This window comes from Heloderma suspectum, chromosome 8, assembly GCF_057233095.1.
Source record: "Heloderma suspectum isolate Gila_16-S chromosome 8, 16-S_ref, whole genome shotgun sequence".
In the NCBI taxonomy this organism is placed as follows: Eukaryota; Metazoa; Chordata; class Lepidosauria; order Squamata; family Helodermatidae; genus Heloderma; species Heloderma suspectum.
The window spans coordinates 5930631-5946172 of NC_139465.1; the positions used below are offsets into that span (position 1 = coordinate 5930631).

The following is a 15542-nucleotide window of genomic DNA, read 5'->3' on the forward strand; positions in this document are numbered from 1 at the left end:
CGCCTACGTTGGGGGCCTGCTTCCTGCATGCCGGGTTTAGTATGAACACGCTAGGTGGCCTCGCAAGGGGACCTGTTTCGTAGGGGTACACAGGGAAGCTACCTGAGCCGGCTGGCATGCTCTATGAATCCTCTGCAGAAATTAACCCTCAAGGCAGCCCCTGTTCAGTCTAAGTTTTTCTTCCACCTTCCAAACAGATGGAAAAACCATGAGCTACCCTCAGGCCTGGACTGTGTCAGTGCTTTGATTTCCTTAACACGTGCCTTGCAGGAGATGGGTGGTGCTTGTAGATGCTTGTGCTGTGGTAGCCTTTGATTTATTGTTCTGTGTTTTTTCCCTCCCCTTTCCTGTTTCTTTGGGGATATGTTTTTCTGAAAAGGTTCAGGGCTGTGCGCACAAGCAGTTCCGTTCCTGGCAACTTGCAACTCCCACCGGATGGCAAAAAGACTCTCTTGCCTCAGGTTGAGATCCTGCAAACGGCTCTTTTTACCCTTCCACTTAGGTTTCGTTTCCTTCTTGGGTTCTTTTTCTAATCTGACTGGAAGGACACGAGGGAGCTGTTTCCCTCTGTGCCAGAGCCAACCTCGTGAGCCAAAGAGGGATTCCAGCTGCCGGAAGACGAAGCTATCGCGAGCTTCCATCTTGTTGAAATTCTCTCTCTGGGGAGGTAGCCGCTGAGGCTATAGGCTGCGGTAGGCCATGCAGCAAGTATAAGTGGGTCTGGGTGGGAGCACTATGCCTGGCTTACAAGTGCTGTTCTCATACTTACGTATTTACGTGCATACCCAGGATTGGCTTCCCCCGCCCCGTTCTGTATGTCCACTTGGAGTGGGCCCGAACCACCACTTATGACCTGCCTTGTCCATCCCGGCCCCCTGCAGATGTGTTGGGACTACATCTCTCATCGTCCCCAGCCTGCACGTGAGTTGTAGTCCCAACATATGCTGGCTGTTAGTGATGGGAGCTGTAGTGCCCACACATCCTCAGGGTTCCCGGTTAAGGAATGCTGGCCTTGACATATGATTCAGGGCTTGAGGGGGCTCCCACATGGATCCTGGCTGCCTGAATTTGCCTGCTGTGGATCTACCGTGAGGGTGGCTGTATGAATTCCTGGGCCCAGCATCAGGCAAGAGCTTTGTTGAGCAGAACAGCAGGGCCATTTCTGCTGGGGCAAACGACTTCCCTGATGCCCCCCACCCCTGCTTGCTTTGCTCCATCTTTTCCCAGAGGGGAACCTTTCTTCTAGGTGATCCATTTGCTTGTACCACATTTTGGGAGAGCAGGGTGGTGGCCTGGAGGTGTGAAGGGGGTCCGGGATGGGTTAGAGTGATGCTCTGTCCTGTGATTGGCTCTGCAAGAGGAGAGGTGGGTGTCTGTGACTTGAACCCCAGAAGAAGGGTTTGGGGTGTGCTGTTCTGATCACCTCCAACATAGCCCTTTTTCCTTCCAGTAACACAGGTCAGAAAGCACACGCAGACATGCTAATGCAGTCGCTTATTTGAGCAGTCTTGTCTTTTTCCTCCCCTATTTTATGACAGTTATAATTTAACACATTTTCTCCTCGACAGGGTAGGAGATAATGCCTACTCTAGATGTCATATGGGTGTGAATATTGCAGGACAAATACCTCCCTCCTCCCTTCTCTGTATGCCTGCTTTCTGTCTTCCACCTGACGGGGTTACGAATCCTCCCTCCTTATGAGCAAGATTTTCCCTGCTGCAAGGCTTTGCCCTTGTGAAGCGCTTGGAGGCCCTCCTCCCGGGTAGTTGTAAAGGATTTGGAGCAGCCAGAGGTGCCATCTCTACACCCCTCACCCTGGTCCTGCCCCAGCTGTTCCCCCCTGCATGTATCTTCAGTGGCAGGTTTTTACTCTCTGGGGTGATGTGACTGACTCCTTCTCTCCCAGTGACATGGATTCTTCTTTTCATTGTTTCAGGCATGAGCCATGAGCCAAAGTCACCTTCTCTAGGAATGCTTTCAACAGCGACCCGGACCACCGCCACCGTCAGCCCCCTGACCCCTTCTCCTCTCAATGGCTCCCTTGTGCCCAGTGGCAGCCCGGCAGCCAACAGCACTTTGTCAGTCCAGTCAGCACCCTCTTCCAGCTTTGCCGCCGCCCTGCGCAAGCTTGCCAAACAGGCCGAGGAACCCAGAGGTAAGAGCGAGGGAGGATGTGACCCCTTGATCTGGAAGTAGAGGGGAGCCCGGAAGGAGGCACTAAGAAAGGAGACCTTTTGCAGAGGCAGGGAGGGACCCCAGACCCTGAGTCTAATGGCTCAGCACCTCGGATCTTGCCCAGATTTCATCAGAGTCCCCCCCCACCGCCATGTGCTCCTAATTTTTCAGCTGTTTCACTGTCCTTCATCACTCTCTTGTAAATCCCTGATTCTCAATTTGAAGGAGAAAATGAATATTTAATGTCACTCACATTTTAAAATGACTAGCAAAACATGCACTCACAGTATTAAAATCCATATCACAGGTGCATCCAGGTGGGGTGGGGGAAGTTATAGATTGTATTTAGAGGAGAAGTGAGCGGAATTGAAGACAGCATTGCTCACGTCCATTGAGAGAGAAAATCCAGAGGCCTCCAACCAGAAAGTGCATCAACATAATGCATGCATATGTTGGGGAAATTGACATCTGTAAGCATGCACAACATTCATGTTTAAGCTTCCTCACATTTATATCTTCCGTTCCTGTTGGACAAGGCCATTTTTTTATATCAAAGTCACATGTGGTTATTCAGCTAACGGTTCAGAATCCTCACTTGCTGGTCCAACTGAACTCCCACATTCTGTGCAAACTCCCTTTGGCACTCAAGTCAGAGTGGTTCTGCCAAACTAAAGAGTAAAATAGATCATTTTAAAAGTGTTTTTTCCCGCTCCCTTTTTAGAAATTCCAAGCTCTTCCATATATTTGTTCTCATCATCTTCCACTTCCACAAAAACTCTGTGGTTTTCCATAAAATAATCACTGGCTTATCCCTTAACACCACTAAAAGTACTGGGTGCTGTGTCGAGCCAAGAAGTTACTTAACTAGAAGAGTCTACAGTGGATGATGGTCAAGGCCGAGGGCTGTCAAGTGAGGTGTGGAGACCAGGCAGAGAGAGAGAGAGAGAGAGAGAGAGAGAGAGAGTCAAGTGGCAATAAGGGCACATGGAGTTGGTCTTGTCAGTTGGGTTTGAAGGATGAAAAATGAGGCAGCTTGACTGATGGAGAGTGGGAGACTGGCCAGTCATCAAGTTCTATGACCTCATTTCATCACTTATCAAAGGTTTGACGCCCTCGTTCTCAAGGTCTCTTGTCTCTGATTTCCCCTCATTTTTACAGACCGGTGTGTTTTCACACATCATCACCTGCTGTAGCAAATCACACATGAAAATGGTCTTTCTTGCATCCTTCCCTGTGAACTGTTGCTTTGTGCCTGTTTCCTCAGTTGCTCCCCCCTCCCCTCCTCATGCCAAGCAAAAGCTTGTCCTTTGTTAGACAAGGCTCAATGGATTTCTCCCCTGCCTCTCCAGTGTTTGCAGTCTCCCATAGGGGAAAACAGGAAGGGAAGGTTCTTTCTGGGAACCTGTTAAGATGGGCCTTTTCCACAGCCTGGCTCTTTTGCGTCTGGAGACGGAGCTGTGTGTACTTCCAGCAGAACCTTCTGCCCCTAGTTCTGGGAGAAAGGAAAGGTTTAGGGGGATGAATTCCCAGTTCAGCGTTAAGAATCACCTGGAGTGTGACTGTTTTGTGAAGCAGAGCAAGCCTTGGGCTTGGTGTTCCTCAAGCACCAAGCCTCCCAGGTAATTGGCCAATAGCTCATGTGACCAACCCTCCCCTGTCCACAGTCAGCCTCTGACATCCCCCCCTTTCCTCTTCCCGCTAAAGCGCTCGTTTTATTTTTAGCTGTCAGATTTTGTTCTCTCTCCTCCTGCTGCTTGACGGGCTAATGTCTTTCCTCACCATCGTGTCTCGAGGGGGCAGTTTAAAAATTCAATTCAGACGGAGTAATCCAAATGCCATATCATTTGCTGTACCCCGAGAGAAAGTCTGAGCGAGAGACGAGCGCAGGAAAGAATCCGTCCTTTCCCCCGCAAATAGGCCTCATTGCTGCTGCCATGCTTCATTGAAATTTTATTTTTCCTAAGGCTCCTAAATGTGTTCTTTCACCATCCAAAGCTCCCCCGCTAAATAACAAAGTCAGCGGCTGCTGGGTGCCAGTATGGTGAAATGCACATCTGAATATTTTTCTCTTTAATGGGCTATTTAACAGGAGCCCGGCTGAAGGCGGATGCCTTGGAGCCAGCAGGGGGAGAGGGAGGTAGGAATTAGTGCAGCAGCAGAGGGAGGCCTGCTTGTAGCAAAGGGGGGGTTGGAGGGGGCTGGGGAGGCTTTTTGAGAGCGCAGGCAGGAACAGCAAGGTGTCCCAAGCCCCGGGCTTTATTTCTCTTTCCATTTAAACAACTGCCTGCCTTGAATCTGTAAGCCTTGATAGCAGAGGTTTCCACTTACTCACCAACAAGGTGCAAAGAGAAGCAGCCACTTTAGAGAACCCAGGACGATGCCTAAAGAACATAGGAAGGTGCCTTCTGTCAGCTCAGGCTGTTTGTCCATGTAATCCAGCATTGTCTGCACCAGGCAGCAGCCAACGTGGTGCCCGCGGACATCTTTCTTGGTGCCCGCCAAGCTGCTCTGCTCCTCCCACTTTTTATTTTTAAAAGACCTTTGAGAGGGAGTGCATCTGTGGGTGAGGATTCAAAGTGAGAGAGAAAAAGAGAAAGTGGAGAATTAGATGGCTGGCAGAACAGGAGGGCGGGGAGAGAAAACAGTTTGCCTTCTGTGAAAGAGGTTTCTGTTGAAGCTGAAAACTAGCTTCAGGAGGGTTATTTAGTCCATTGGAGATCAGACTCCCCTCTGCCTTGTACCCCATACTTTGGGCAGGTTACTTGTCCTTTGTGACTAACTAGCCTTGCCTCCCATGGCAGCCGTTTTGTGGTGGTGCCCTGGACAATTTCTCAAAATGCCACATGTGCTCACAGGCCCCCAAAGGTTACCTATTCCTGGTCTACGCTGACTGGTATCCATATGGGCTCTACCTCTGAGCTATGGGAGGGGACGTAGCTCAGTGGTAGAGCCCCTGCTTTGCATGCAGAAGGTCCCAGATTCAATTCCCGGCATCTCCAGGTAGGGCAGGAAAATCTCCTGCCTGAAACCGTGGAGAGCCATTGTCAACAATACTGGGCCAGATGGACCAGTGGACCGACTTACTAAAAGGGAGCTTCCTAGGTTCCTATCCAGGGTCTCCCACACAGGTTTCTCCCATCACCCACTAACTGATCCTTTTAACTGGAGATGCCAGGGATTGAACCCAGGACTTCCTGCCTGTAAAACATGTGTCTTAATACTGAGCTATGGTCTGAACCTCTCCTAAGGTCTGAACCCCATCTTGGATTTCTGGGGTGCAAATTTAAGATTGCTTAATGCAGATTAGTTATCCCTAAATAGTCTCTTTAAGAACCTTGTTGTGCTCAAGGTAAAAGGATAGTTTCCCCCTTTCAGTGCAGGGCGTGCTCTTCAACACATACTCCATTTCACATCCTTATTCCCAATGATAATTGATGGGGAATAACTCCTGTGCCTGGCCTGGCAGGAGCATTTGTAGGATGAGCTGCCCCCTTGCTCTTGTAGAAAGCTATGTGGAGCCCAGGAGGTTCACTGGTGACCTAGGAAGTTGCCTTGGAGAGCAAGAGGGTCCCATGAGGGCTTTAGCCTCCTGCACCTGTTGCCAGGCGGAAGCCTGACCTTATATGGACCCACGTGGAGCTCCTATAGCCAGCATTTGGTTTCTCCCAAGGGGGAAGGCACAGGAGAGTGATTTCTTACTGGCTCTGTAAGGTCCCAGTCTCTTGCCTCTGTAGTGCCAGCCACTGCACGGTTGGTCGGGCCTTCCGTTCTCATTTGATGTTACAGGACGTGTGAACAGGGCCGCCTGGAGGCAAATGGCTCCACCACCCCGTCATAGGTCCCCTGCAAGCCAGCCACCTCCTGCGTAAGGTTTTGGAGACTGTTTTGGCACCACAGCGGGTCATGGTGGCTGCTTTGTTATTTCGCCACGTCTGTTCCTTTCAGAAAGTGCTTCTTTAAACAGAGGTTTCGTTGTACGTGGCAATTATCTAAATTGGAGCAGAGGAAAGTGAGTCAATTAAGGCTGGGCTACATGGCAGTGTTTGGTGCTTCCGTGCAGGTGAGCAAATTTGTACTCCCAAGGTGGGTGAATAGCTGTGTTCGCAGTTCAGAGAACAACCTGGAAGCTTCCGGGAATGAAATGCAGCTGTTGGAAGTCTACTGACCACCACCTGGATAGGTGGCTGCTACTGCCAGTCTGGCAGTGGGGAAAGGGACAAAATGTTTCAAAGCAAGTGGTAGTTAATTTCTCCTTCGCAGGGTCTCGAGCCTGCCGAGAAGCTGGTTTGCAAATCCTGTTTATGGTTTACTCAAAGGTGAAGGAAATGCACACTGTGCATGCTCTGAGGCAGTCCTTCATTGTGGCATCTCTTGCTCCAGCCAGAGTTCCTGGTTCTGAGCACTAGACAGAGAAAATGGTACAGGTTGCAGAGAGGAGGTTGTAAAGATGAAAAACATTTTGAGGAACTCAGATAAGGGCAGAATGAAACAGGCCAGTCTAATCAGGCACTAAAATGCTCTGAGTAAGGAGGAAAGGTAGGCTTAACAGAGGGAGAGAACGTAGTATTGTGGTGGAAATTGCCTGTCCTTTCTGCAGAGAGCGTTAATCACTGAAGTTTCCAATGTGGATAATGGGAGCAGCCTCCCCTTCCCTCCCACCTAAAGGGAAATCAATTTGTGAAACATTATAGATTAGAAGATGCCTCACCCTTCCATCTCTCCCCACTCCCATTTTCTCCACTGTGTGCTGTCCCCCCTCCCTTCTTCATTCTTCTCTCCTGCGGCTTGCTGCTTAGCCCATCAAAAGCGACATTAGTGGATTTTGACATTGATTTCCTGATGCTCGAATCTCCTCTCCAGCTTCAGTTCCTCCTCACGGATGCAGTAATTTTCCTTTTGTAAGCTATATACAAATATCTGCCCCAGAAAAATTTGGTTGATAATGAAAAGCTGTGGTGGTTTTTTCCTTCTTAGTTGATTTAGATTTAACTGCTGTATAATTTGATTGCAAAAAAATCTCCTTTTCCGTCTTCAGAGTTCTCCGCCTGTCTGGCTTCTAGAGACGGATCAGCTTGGAGATGCTTAATATGAGATTATGAATACTGGGAAGCCTTGAGTAAGAGTAGGCATGAGTGGAGTGTAAGGCAAGGGAGTGCGGAGGTTTTCACAACAGAGAGAGAGAGGTTTGTTGGTCAGTGTGTGGGGCAGCTTTGCATGGAAAGCAGTGTTAACAACCCAGAGGAATGAAGCATCTTGAGGCTTGTTCAGGATGTAAAGATGCAGAGGTTGTTCTCCCAGGTCCTTATCTATACATAATATGCCTGAATTCTGACTGGGCCCAGCCTCCTTGTATTATGTTAATAGAAAACAATAGAAATATTTAGGAAATTACATTTCACCAGTGTACTCCATCTGTAAAATGGGTACATTTTTCTAACCTGTCTTCTAAGAAATTCCTTCATAATATGCTACCTATATGCATGTATCTGTTTTGTGACTTGTCATGTGCTCTGTGGATTTATTTATTTATTTATTTGAAACATTTGTATTCCGCCCTATATCATTAAGATCTCAGGGCAGCGTACTGATACAATCAATTTAGACAGTATAAAACAATAAATAATTTAAACTGCTAAAAGCATATTAAACCATTAAACACACGAATACCAATTTAAAAGCCAGTTTAAAAATCTAAAACAATAAAACAGTCAAAACAGTGTACAACTGTTTAGCCCTCAAAGGCTTTGGTGAAAAGCTGTGTTTTAACTTGGCGCCAAAATGAAACCAACGTCTGCGCCAATCGCGCCTCCAAGGGGAGGGCATTCCACAGCCACAGCAGAGAAGGTCCTCGCCCATGTCCCACCATAGTGTATGTCTCGCACTGCTGAGATGCAGAGGAGGGCCCCTCCAACAGCTCTCGGTCCTTGGGCAGGCATACATAGGGAGAGGTGCTCCCTCAAATATCAAGGTCCCAAGCCGCTTAGGGATTTAAATGTCATCACCAGCACCTTGAATTCTGACGGAAGCGTATTGGCAGCCAGTGGATGAGATCGTGTGCTGTGCACATCTTCCTAGTTCTTGTTTTATACTTACGGCACATGTAATAGTCTACATTATGGTAAATTGATAGCATGCCATGGCCTCACATCATCTGTGGGGGCCTACATTTTTCTTGAGTTAGAATTTTACCCCTGTGACTTACGTGTGCGAAGTATTTCCAAGTGAGTCTGTGACACCCCCTTGCCGAGTAGGATTACCGTGTCTGCAGAAGTGTAAAACTTGCCAACCAGAGGTGATGAATCTGCTCTTGTCTCCATGATTATGTGTTATTGCAGGACAACTAGATCTGGCAATCTTTGCCAGGGATTGCTTGTCTATTTTATTTTGTTTTATTTAGACAGGTTTAGCCTGCCTTTCAAAATACATTTCTTTTCCAAGACTGCTCATGAAAAGGTAAACAAAACAATAAATTAGACAGCATCAAATAGTTTAAAAGTGCATCAGAATAAGAATCTAAGTTAAGAGCCAGCAAAAAGAATAAAATCAATCATACAAAGTCTGATGAAATAAAAAGAGCTCCAAAGCCTGACTAAAACAGGGAGAGTGCTTGGTGGATTTCCCCAGGGAGAGAGTTCCACAGTCATGGCCTCACCACCTTGAAGGCTCTGTTTTCTTGACCCATTTTGTCCTCTCGTTTCCTCCTTGAACCTGGCTGCGTTGTGAGGGTAATAGGAGATAACTGAAATCCAAAAGCCATAGCAAAGTAATAACCTTTTATTGGGACCAACTAAAATGTCACAAAGCAGTGAGGAAGCTGTAGCATCTTCCAAACTCTTCTTCAGGATGAATGTTAGGCAGAATGGGGCAGAGTGAGAGAACATAAAAAGCTGGGTATATTGTAAGGCCCTAAAGATTGCAGTTTGTAATTTTCAAGCACATATATATGCATGCATGCACGCACACATTTTATGACATTCATATCCCACCTTTCCTCCAGCAAACTCATGGTCCTTCCCCTCCCCATTTTATTCTCACAACAACCCAGCAAAGTAGGTTAGGCTGAGAGCTGGTGACTGGACTAAGGTCACCATTGAGCTTCATGGCTGAGTGGGGATTTAAACCCAGATCTCTCCACTCCTAGTCCCATTCTGTTAACCCAGCCTTACCCAGCCTGGTGCCATCCACATGTTAGACTGGCCATGCTGTCTGGGGATGATTAGAGTTTCAGTCCAATACATCTAGAGGGTGCCAGGCTAGAGAAGTCTGTGCTAAGGAGTTGTGAGGGAACATGAGAAAAGAGGTCACAGACCCCCTGCCCCCCCCCCCCCCAGTGAAGGGAAATAATTCAGGCTGAGGTTTGCAAGCAGAGAGAGAGAAGATACTCTTGATAGGGACTGCACCTACCTACTTCTGATCCACACGGCTTCTCTGTGCCTGAGCCACTCTCAGATTTGCTGAGGATACTCAGAAGGCTCCAGTTTGGGTCCAAAGAGCTTGTGAATCAAGCTGAGCAGGAAAAACCGCCCAAGCCTTTAGACTGGGATTTTGCCTCTCCTTGTCAATGGCATCGCTCAATATAAAACACGACTGAGTGGGGAGAAAACAAGAGATAACCAGGGGTGCCGCACACAGCGGGGATTAAAGTGGCACGGCTCTTCCCTTGCAATTTCATTCTCTTTCATCTCAAAAGGAAAGAGCTGCACAGCCTCTGAAGCAGCAGGAAAGGCCTGTGTGTTTGTGTGTGCATGCGCGTATGCGCGCGTGGTGCCCATGCCAGCTGAGAGCCGGGCCCTTCCAGAAGCAGGAAGCTGCTTAACATATTTATTGATATCAAATGGATGTTAATTGAGTTCCTGGAGCTCTCCGATTCGATTCGATGCAGAGTTCAAAGTGATTTTTTGCGTGCTTGTGTGGGTGGGCGGTGGTTGTCGGAGGGAATGTGTTAAAAAGAAATGGGCCCCCAGGAAGAATAAGGTGACAGCAGCAAGGGGTTGGGTAAGGTATAGGAATTATCTCTCTTGAGGGGAAGAAGATACTCCTAGATGCTTAAATTGTCAAAATTGTTCCAAGCCACTTTGAGTAGAAGGAGAGGCAGGAGCAGTGGAGCCAGATTTGGGAGGACCTTCGGCAAAACCTCTAGGACCGTCCGCTCCCCTATTAGTGGTGGGGTCCAGAATCTGTACTGGTGAATAATTCTGGGATGCCAGAACTTGGACTGGCAACAGACAGGAGCTATGTTTCCTGCTTTGGAGTTCTTACTTCACTGGCGGGGGCAAGGGGGGGCACATCACCATCAGCTCAAAATGTGGGAAGGAGCAGCACCTGTTGGAAACAGTATGACTTCGGGAATTTTGTGTTGGGGGCACACCAGCGTGTAACCTAGGGTACCCAGCATCCTGCAGGCATACAGACAATAGAGCCACATGAGGGTTGCATGTGCCGAATTAGCACACATGGAACACAACATCCCTTTTCTGAGAAGTGCCTGGAGTGAGCTCAGCCAGTCCTTACGCATCTAGGGTTTTGGAAGGACGTGTCCCAGGTCAGAGGGCATGGCATCTTGTCTCACGTGAGCATAGGGTTCTTTCTTAAGAAATGAATCACTCTGTCTAGAACAGTTTGTAGTACGTCTGAGCTGCTAGGCACCCTGTGAGCCCATTTTTGGCTGTCAGTCGGGAGCCATCCCTTTCTGAGTGAGGAGCGGATCCCTTTCCAGCAGGGCGAGCAGAAGAAATCACAAAGCAAATCCAGGCAGCCACATCTGCTGATTGTCAGCTTCACTGGGTTCAGATCCTCGCTGGGCTTTTTTCCTCTGCTCCCCCCTCCCCTGTCTTTACTACTTCGTCAGGGTCTCAGCTGTTAATTACCTTTGCCTGTCAGCCTTGCCTGCTAATCTGCTATCACTGAGTGGAAAGCAGGAGGTCAGACAACAAAGGTGACACTGCCACACAGCGCCTCTTGTCATCTCCAAGCCAGATTAGTTTCATTGACTAACTCCTGGCTGAATACCGCCAGTTAATTATAACGATCACAAACCCTCCCATTTTAAAGCCACACAGCGAGAATTAAGGGTTCTGAAGTAAGACTTTAGCTTCATTAATTGCCTGGCTCTTTGAGATGGTATTGATTGATAAGGCTCTCGCGTGGTGAGTAATGGCTTCCCAGCTCAGAGGGGATTAAGCCTGCTAATTGTTGTCGGCCTCGCGCTGACAAGATAGACTTCAGTGGGTGTCAAATCCATATCGGCGGCTTCCTTTGTCACGAGCAGCATCCGTGCCGAGGCTCTTCAGAATGAAAGTACTGCGCAATAACCTGGGAATAATTAATCAGGCACTGTAGCTGGCAGTGCTTCAACCTGCCCTTCTTTGTCATGTTTTCTGTTCTCTCTCGGAGTCTCCTCGTTCCTCTCCACACTTTTCCACAAGTGGCATTTGGCTGCAGTGGAAATGGAGGCATGGACTGGAGGACGAGGGCACCTATCCATTGGCCCATCAGTAGCCTAAAGATACTGCATGCTTTGGGGGGTTTCACAAAGCGGTTCATCAAGCAAAATAAATAGTCGGAGCACAAGAAGGTGAAATCAGATTGAGTATTTTTATGTTTCCAGAAAGACTGTTTCTGTGGAGAAAAGGCAATATGACTGCCAAATAGATTTTGGATTGTAAGCTCCTTGAGGGCAGGGGCATATCTCCTTTTTGCTTCTGAAAGTCTGTGAAGTGTCAGTGCACATCGAAAGATATATTGCTACTTATTGTTCTTTGTTATTAATTTAATTGTGGGTGGGTCCTGCGGATACCTTTTTGGCCCAGGCGGAACCCCTCCTTTTTGTGCTTTGAATGCCTTTTTTGCCTGTTGAGGAGTTCTGTAAAACTGGAAAGATTTGCAGCATCCTTAAACAGAGTTCCATAGTTTACTCACACACACACCCTCACTGTGGTGAGAGGGGAGCCAGGCTCTGGTGAGTGAGATGAGCCCTATGTGTCAGAGCCAAATAGGAGAGGGGATGAACCTCCCCGCTTCCCCCACATCCCCAAGGTTGAGCTAAAGCCTGGGATTTGCTGTGGCTCTGTGTTTGCCGACCACAAGCTGAGAGCCCTATCAAGCCTCCTGGCTCCTGCTCAAAGTTGAAGTGGGGAGGCGGAAATGCATGGGCTTCCCTCTGCACTTGACCAGCGCTTCAAGCTCTGGTCAGGCAGAAAGGCAGAGGAAGCCTCTGCCCCCTCCCAGCTGTGAACCAGGGGGTGGAGTGAGGGTAGGAGTTTGCTTTCTTCCCCCCTCCCCAGCTTAGAGCTTAGCCCTGGAGAGTGGAGCATCCCTCCTTTTGCATTTACAGACATAGCATGAGGTATGGGGCAAATCTAAACTGATTCAGCATGTCTACAAACTGTCACTTGGCATGTCCCAAAAGGGTCCAGATCATGGGAGTTGTGCACAAAGTCCTGGTCAAAAGCATGATGAAAGAGTTGCATAACTAATTTGCCAACACTTGCCACCAAAGGGAAATTTCTTTTCTTTAACTCTGAGTGGCTGCTACCATATTTGAATACCCCAAGTTTGTGTGCACACAGACCTACCCGGGTCTTGATTTCTTTTTCATGTGAACGTTTTGCATCGAGGTACACAAAGACATCTAAGAAGGATGCCCCAGTTAACATCCTGTTCGTATTTCTGCTTCAGCCACCTTCTTCCGTATGCATGGTGCTCTTGATTCCACTCCTCTGACTTTGTTTTTCCCTTGCAAATATCAGTAGCATCCCTAGGGTGGGTGTAATTTAAAATACAGATGCATTATGCAAATCGCAGCAAAGGCTTGCCCAACGGTTAAAAAAGAGTTGTTCTGTTTACCCAGGTGCCTGTCTCTTTAGGTGTAGTCTCATCATGGCAACTTTTGTGGGCTTGGTTTAGGATGGTTTTGCTAATTTTTCTTGAAAGAAAGCTGTCACCGTCTCTAGTTCTGATGCCCTGGGATTCATGCTGTGGTAGATGTATCCACGCTGGGTGGTATCCAGGCCTGAGTCTTCCACTACTGCAGCACTAGAATAGCATCTCAGCCACCATTAGCCTTTTCACCTTGCGGTTTTTGCCTTCCCCTGGGCTAGCTTCCTGCTGGAAGCCATTCTGTCTTGCGAAACGTGAAGGTGTGGAGGTTTTAAAGGCTCCTGCGCGGGAACCCTTGATGTGAAATCGATGTGGAGGAGGTGGTGGTAGTCGTAAGCCTCACCCCCTAACCACATATCTGATCATCATTTATCATTTCTGTACCACGCCCAGCACATGTTATGCACTTTACACATACTAAAGTATTGCACACAGATCGAGGTAAAGTGGGAATTCCATCTTATTTGCGAACAGTAGAATCTTGTAGCTCAGGAATGGCCAACTAGCCAGATTTACAATTTTATAAATAAATAAATAAATAAATAAATAACCCTTTTATCCAGGCATGGCAAAATCTTTGCCTCTTCATAAGAAAAAGAAAATTCTTCTCAAAAGATGTGAGAGGTTCTACATGTTAACGTTGCATCCCTCCTCAAGGGTTGTATGTTATATGCCTCAGCCACTCCAAAGCGTATACACCCCAACATGATGATGCCCTGTTCTTAAGCATTTGGGAGGAGTCAGGTGATGCAACAAAATACACTTCCTGCCCCCCCTCCCCACAATCCTCTGTCTGGACATTAGAGTACCCGCACAATAAAATTGCCTGTCCCTGTTCTGGCAGATGGGGACAGTTGAATCTGATTAATGGACCCAAACTATCTGGAATAAACTTGGGAGAGACCTCTGCCTCAGTGGGGAGGAGGCTGAAAACATTTGTCTAATGATCGTGTGCCTTTTGGTGCCTCTGTAACAAGGTTTGGGAAAGGGGTTCTTTGGAGTCAGACCCTTGGCGTGGAAAATCACCGTGAGGACTTGCCAGAGGTTCAGTCTCAGAACCTTCTGCAATGCCTGGGATTGGACTATTGACTAGAAGGTATACCAAGACTTCCCGCCGGATTCCTATCTCTTTCCATCTGTTTTCAGGGTCTTCAATAAGCAGCGAGTCTTCTCCGGTTTCCTCACCGGCCACCAACCACAGCTCCCCCGCAAGCACACCGAAGCGAGGACCGATGGGGCCTCTCATGGTCCCACCGGCTGGGCATGCTGTGCCAAGCACACCTCCTGTAGTGACCATCGCACCCACCAAAACTGTGAACGGCGTCTGGAGAAGCGAAGGACGGCAGGTAAATGCTTCCACACGCATACACCCTCTTCACACGCAGGGTGAGGATGGGTGTCTCTGTAGTGACCTGTGTGGGGAAGAAGGGAAAACCGTGTCAGGAGGAAAAACCATAGCAGGAGGCCATAAGCAGATCTGAGGGAATATCTGTGTTTCCTGACAATATAGGACACATCCCCCGATTTCTAAGAAAAACCACCAACATGTTTTCTGATTTTCTCTGTTACTCACAAGAGCTGGATTTCTTTATTTTAAACTAATAAAGGGCCTGTCCCTTTATTATTGGGGTGTGCGGAGGTGCTTGCCAGCTAGAGCCAGATGAGGTGAACTGGGTGGCCACTAAGGAGAGGGTCTTTTCAGTGGTGGCACCCTTTGTGCAGAATGCCCTCCCACAAGAGGCTTGCCTGGCACCTACATTGCAGTCTTTTTGGTGCCAGGTGAAGACCTTTTTATTTTCCTGAGCTTTTTAGCCCTTCAGTTTTAAAAATTGTGTTAGTACATTTTAGATCTTTGCAGTGCTGCAGGCTTTTATCTTGGTTACTACTTCGATTTTATTCTATTTTAAACTTATGGTTTTATATTATATTTTATGATGTAACTGTAATTTTATGGTTTTAAGCTTTGTCTTTAAATTGCCCAGAGAGCTTTGGCTAATGGGTGGTATGTTGTTGTTGTTGTTGTTGTTCAGTCGTTAAGTCGTGTCTGACTCTTCATGACCCCATGGACCATAGCACGCCAGGCCTTCCTGTCCTCCACTCTCTCCTGGAGCGTGCTCAAGTTCATATTCATTGCATCGGTGATGCTATCTAGCCATCTCATCCTCTGCCATCCCTGTCTCCTTTTGCCTTCAGTGTTTCCCAGCATCAAGGTCTTTTCCAGTGAGTTTTCTCTTTGCGTTAGGTGGCCAGAATATTTGAGCTTCAGCTTCAGTATCTGTCCTTCCAAGGAGCACTCAGGGTTCATTTCCTTTAGGACGGACTGATTGGACCTCCTTGCAGTCCAGGGGACTTGTAAGAGTCTTCTCCAGCACCACAGTTCGAAAGCATCAATTCTTCAGCGCTCAGCCTTCCTTATAGTCCATCTCTCACAGCCATACGTTACTACTGGGAAAACCATAGCTTTGATTATACGGACCTTTGTCAGCAAG

The 15542-nt window shown here is 47.9% G+C and overlaps 1 protein-coding gene across 2 annotated transcripts in view; it reads left to right on the plus strand.

Annotated features, from left to right (window-relative positions):
* GSE1 (Gse1 coiled-coil protein) overlaps nt 1-15542 on the plus strand; it is a 426514-nt gene that overhangs the window by 361522 nt on the left and 49450 nt on the right. For both annotated transcript variants that reach the window (XM_084812825.1, XM_084812826.1), the window contains 2 exons: nt 1937-2155; nt 14200-14399. In XM_084812825.1, coding sequence (XP_084668951.1) covers nt 1937-2155; nt 14200-14399 — 419 coding nt within the window. The remainder of the gene's footprint in view (nt 1-1936; nt 2156-14199; nt 14400-15542) is intronic.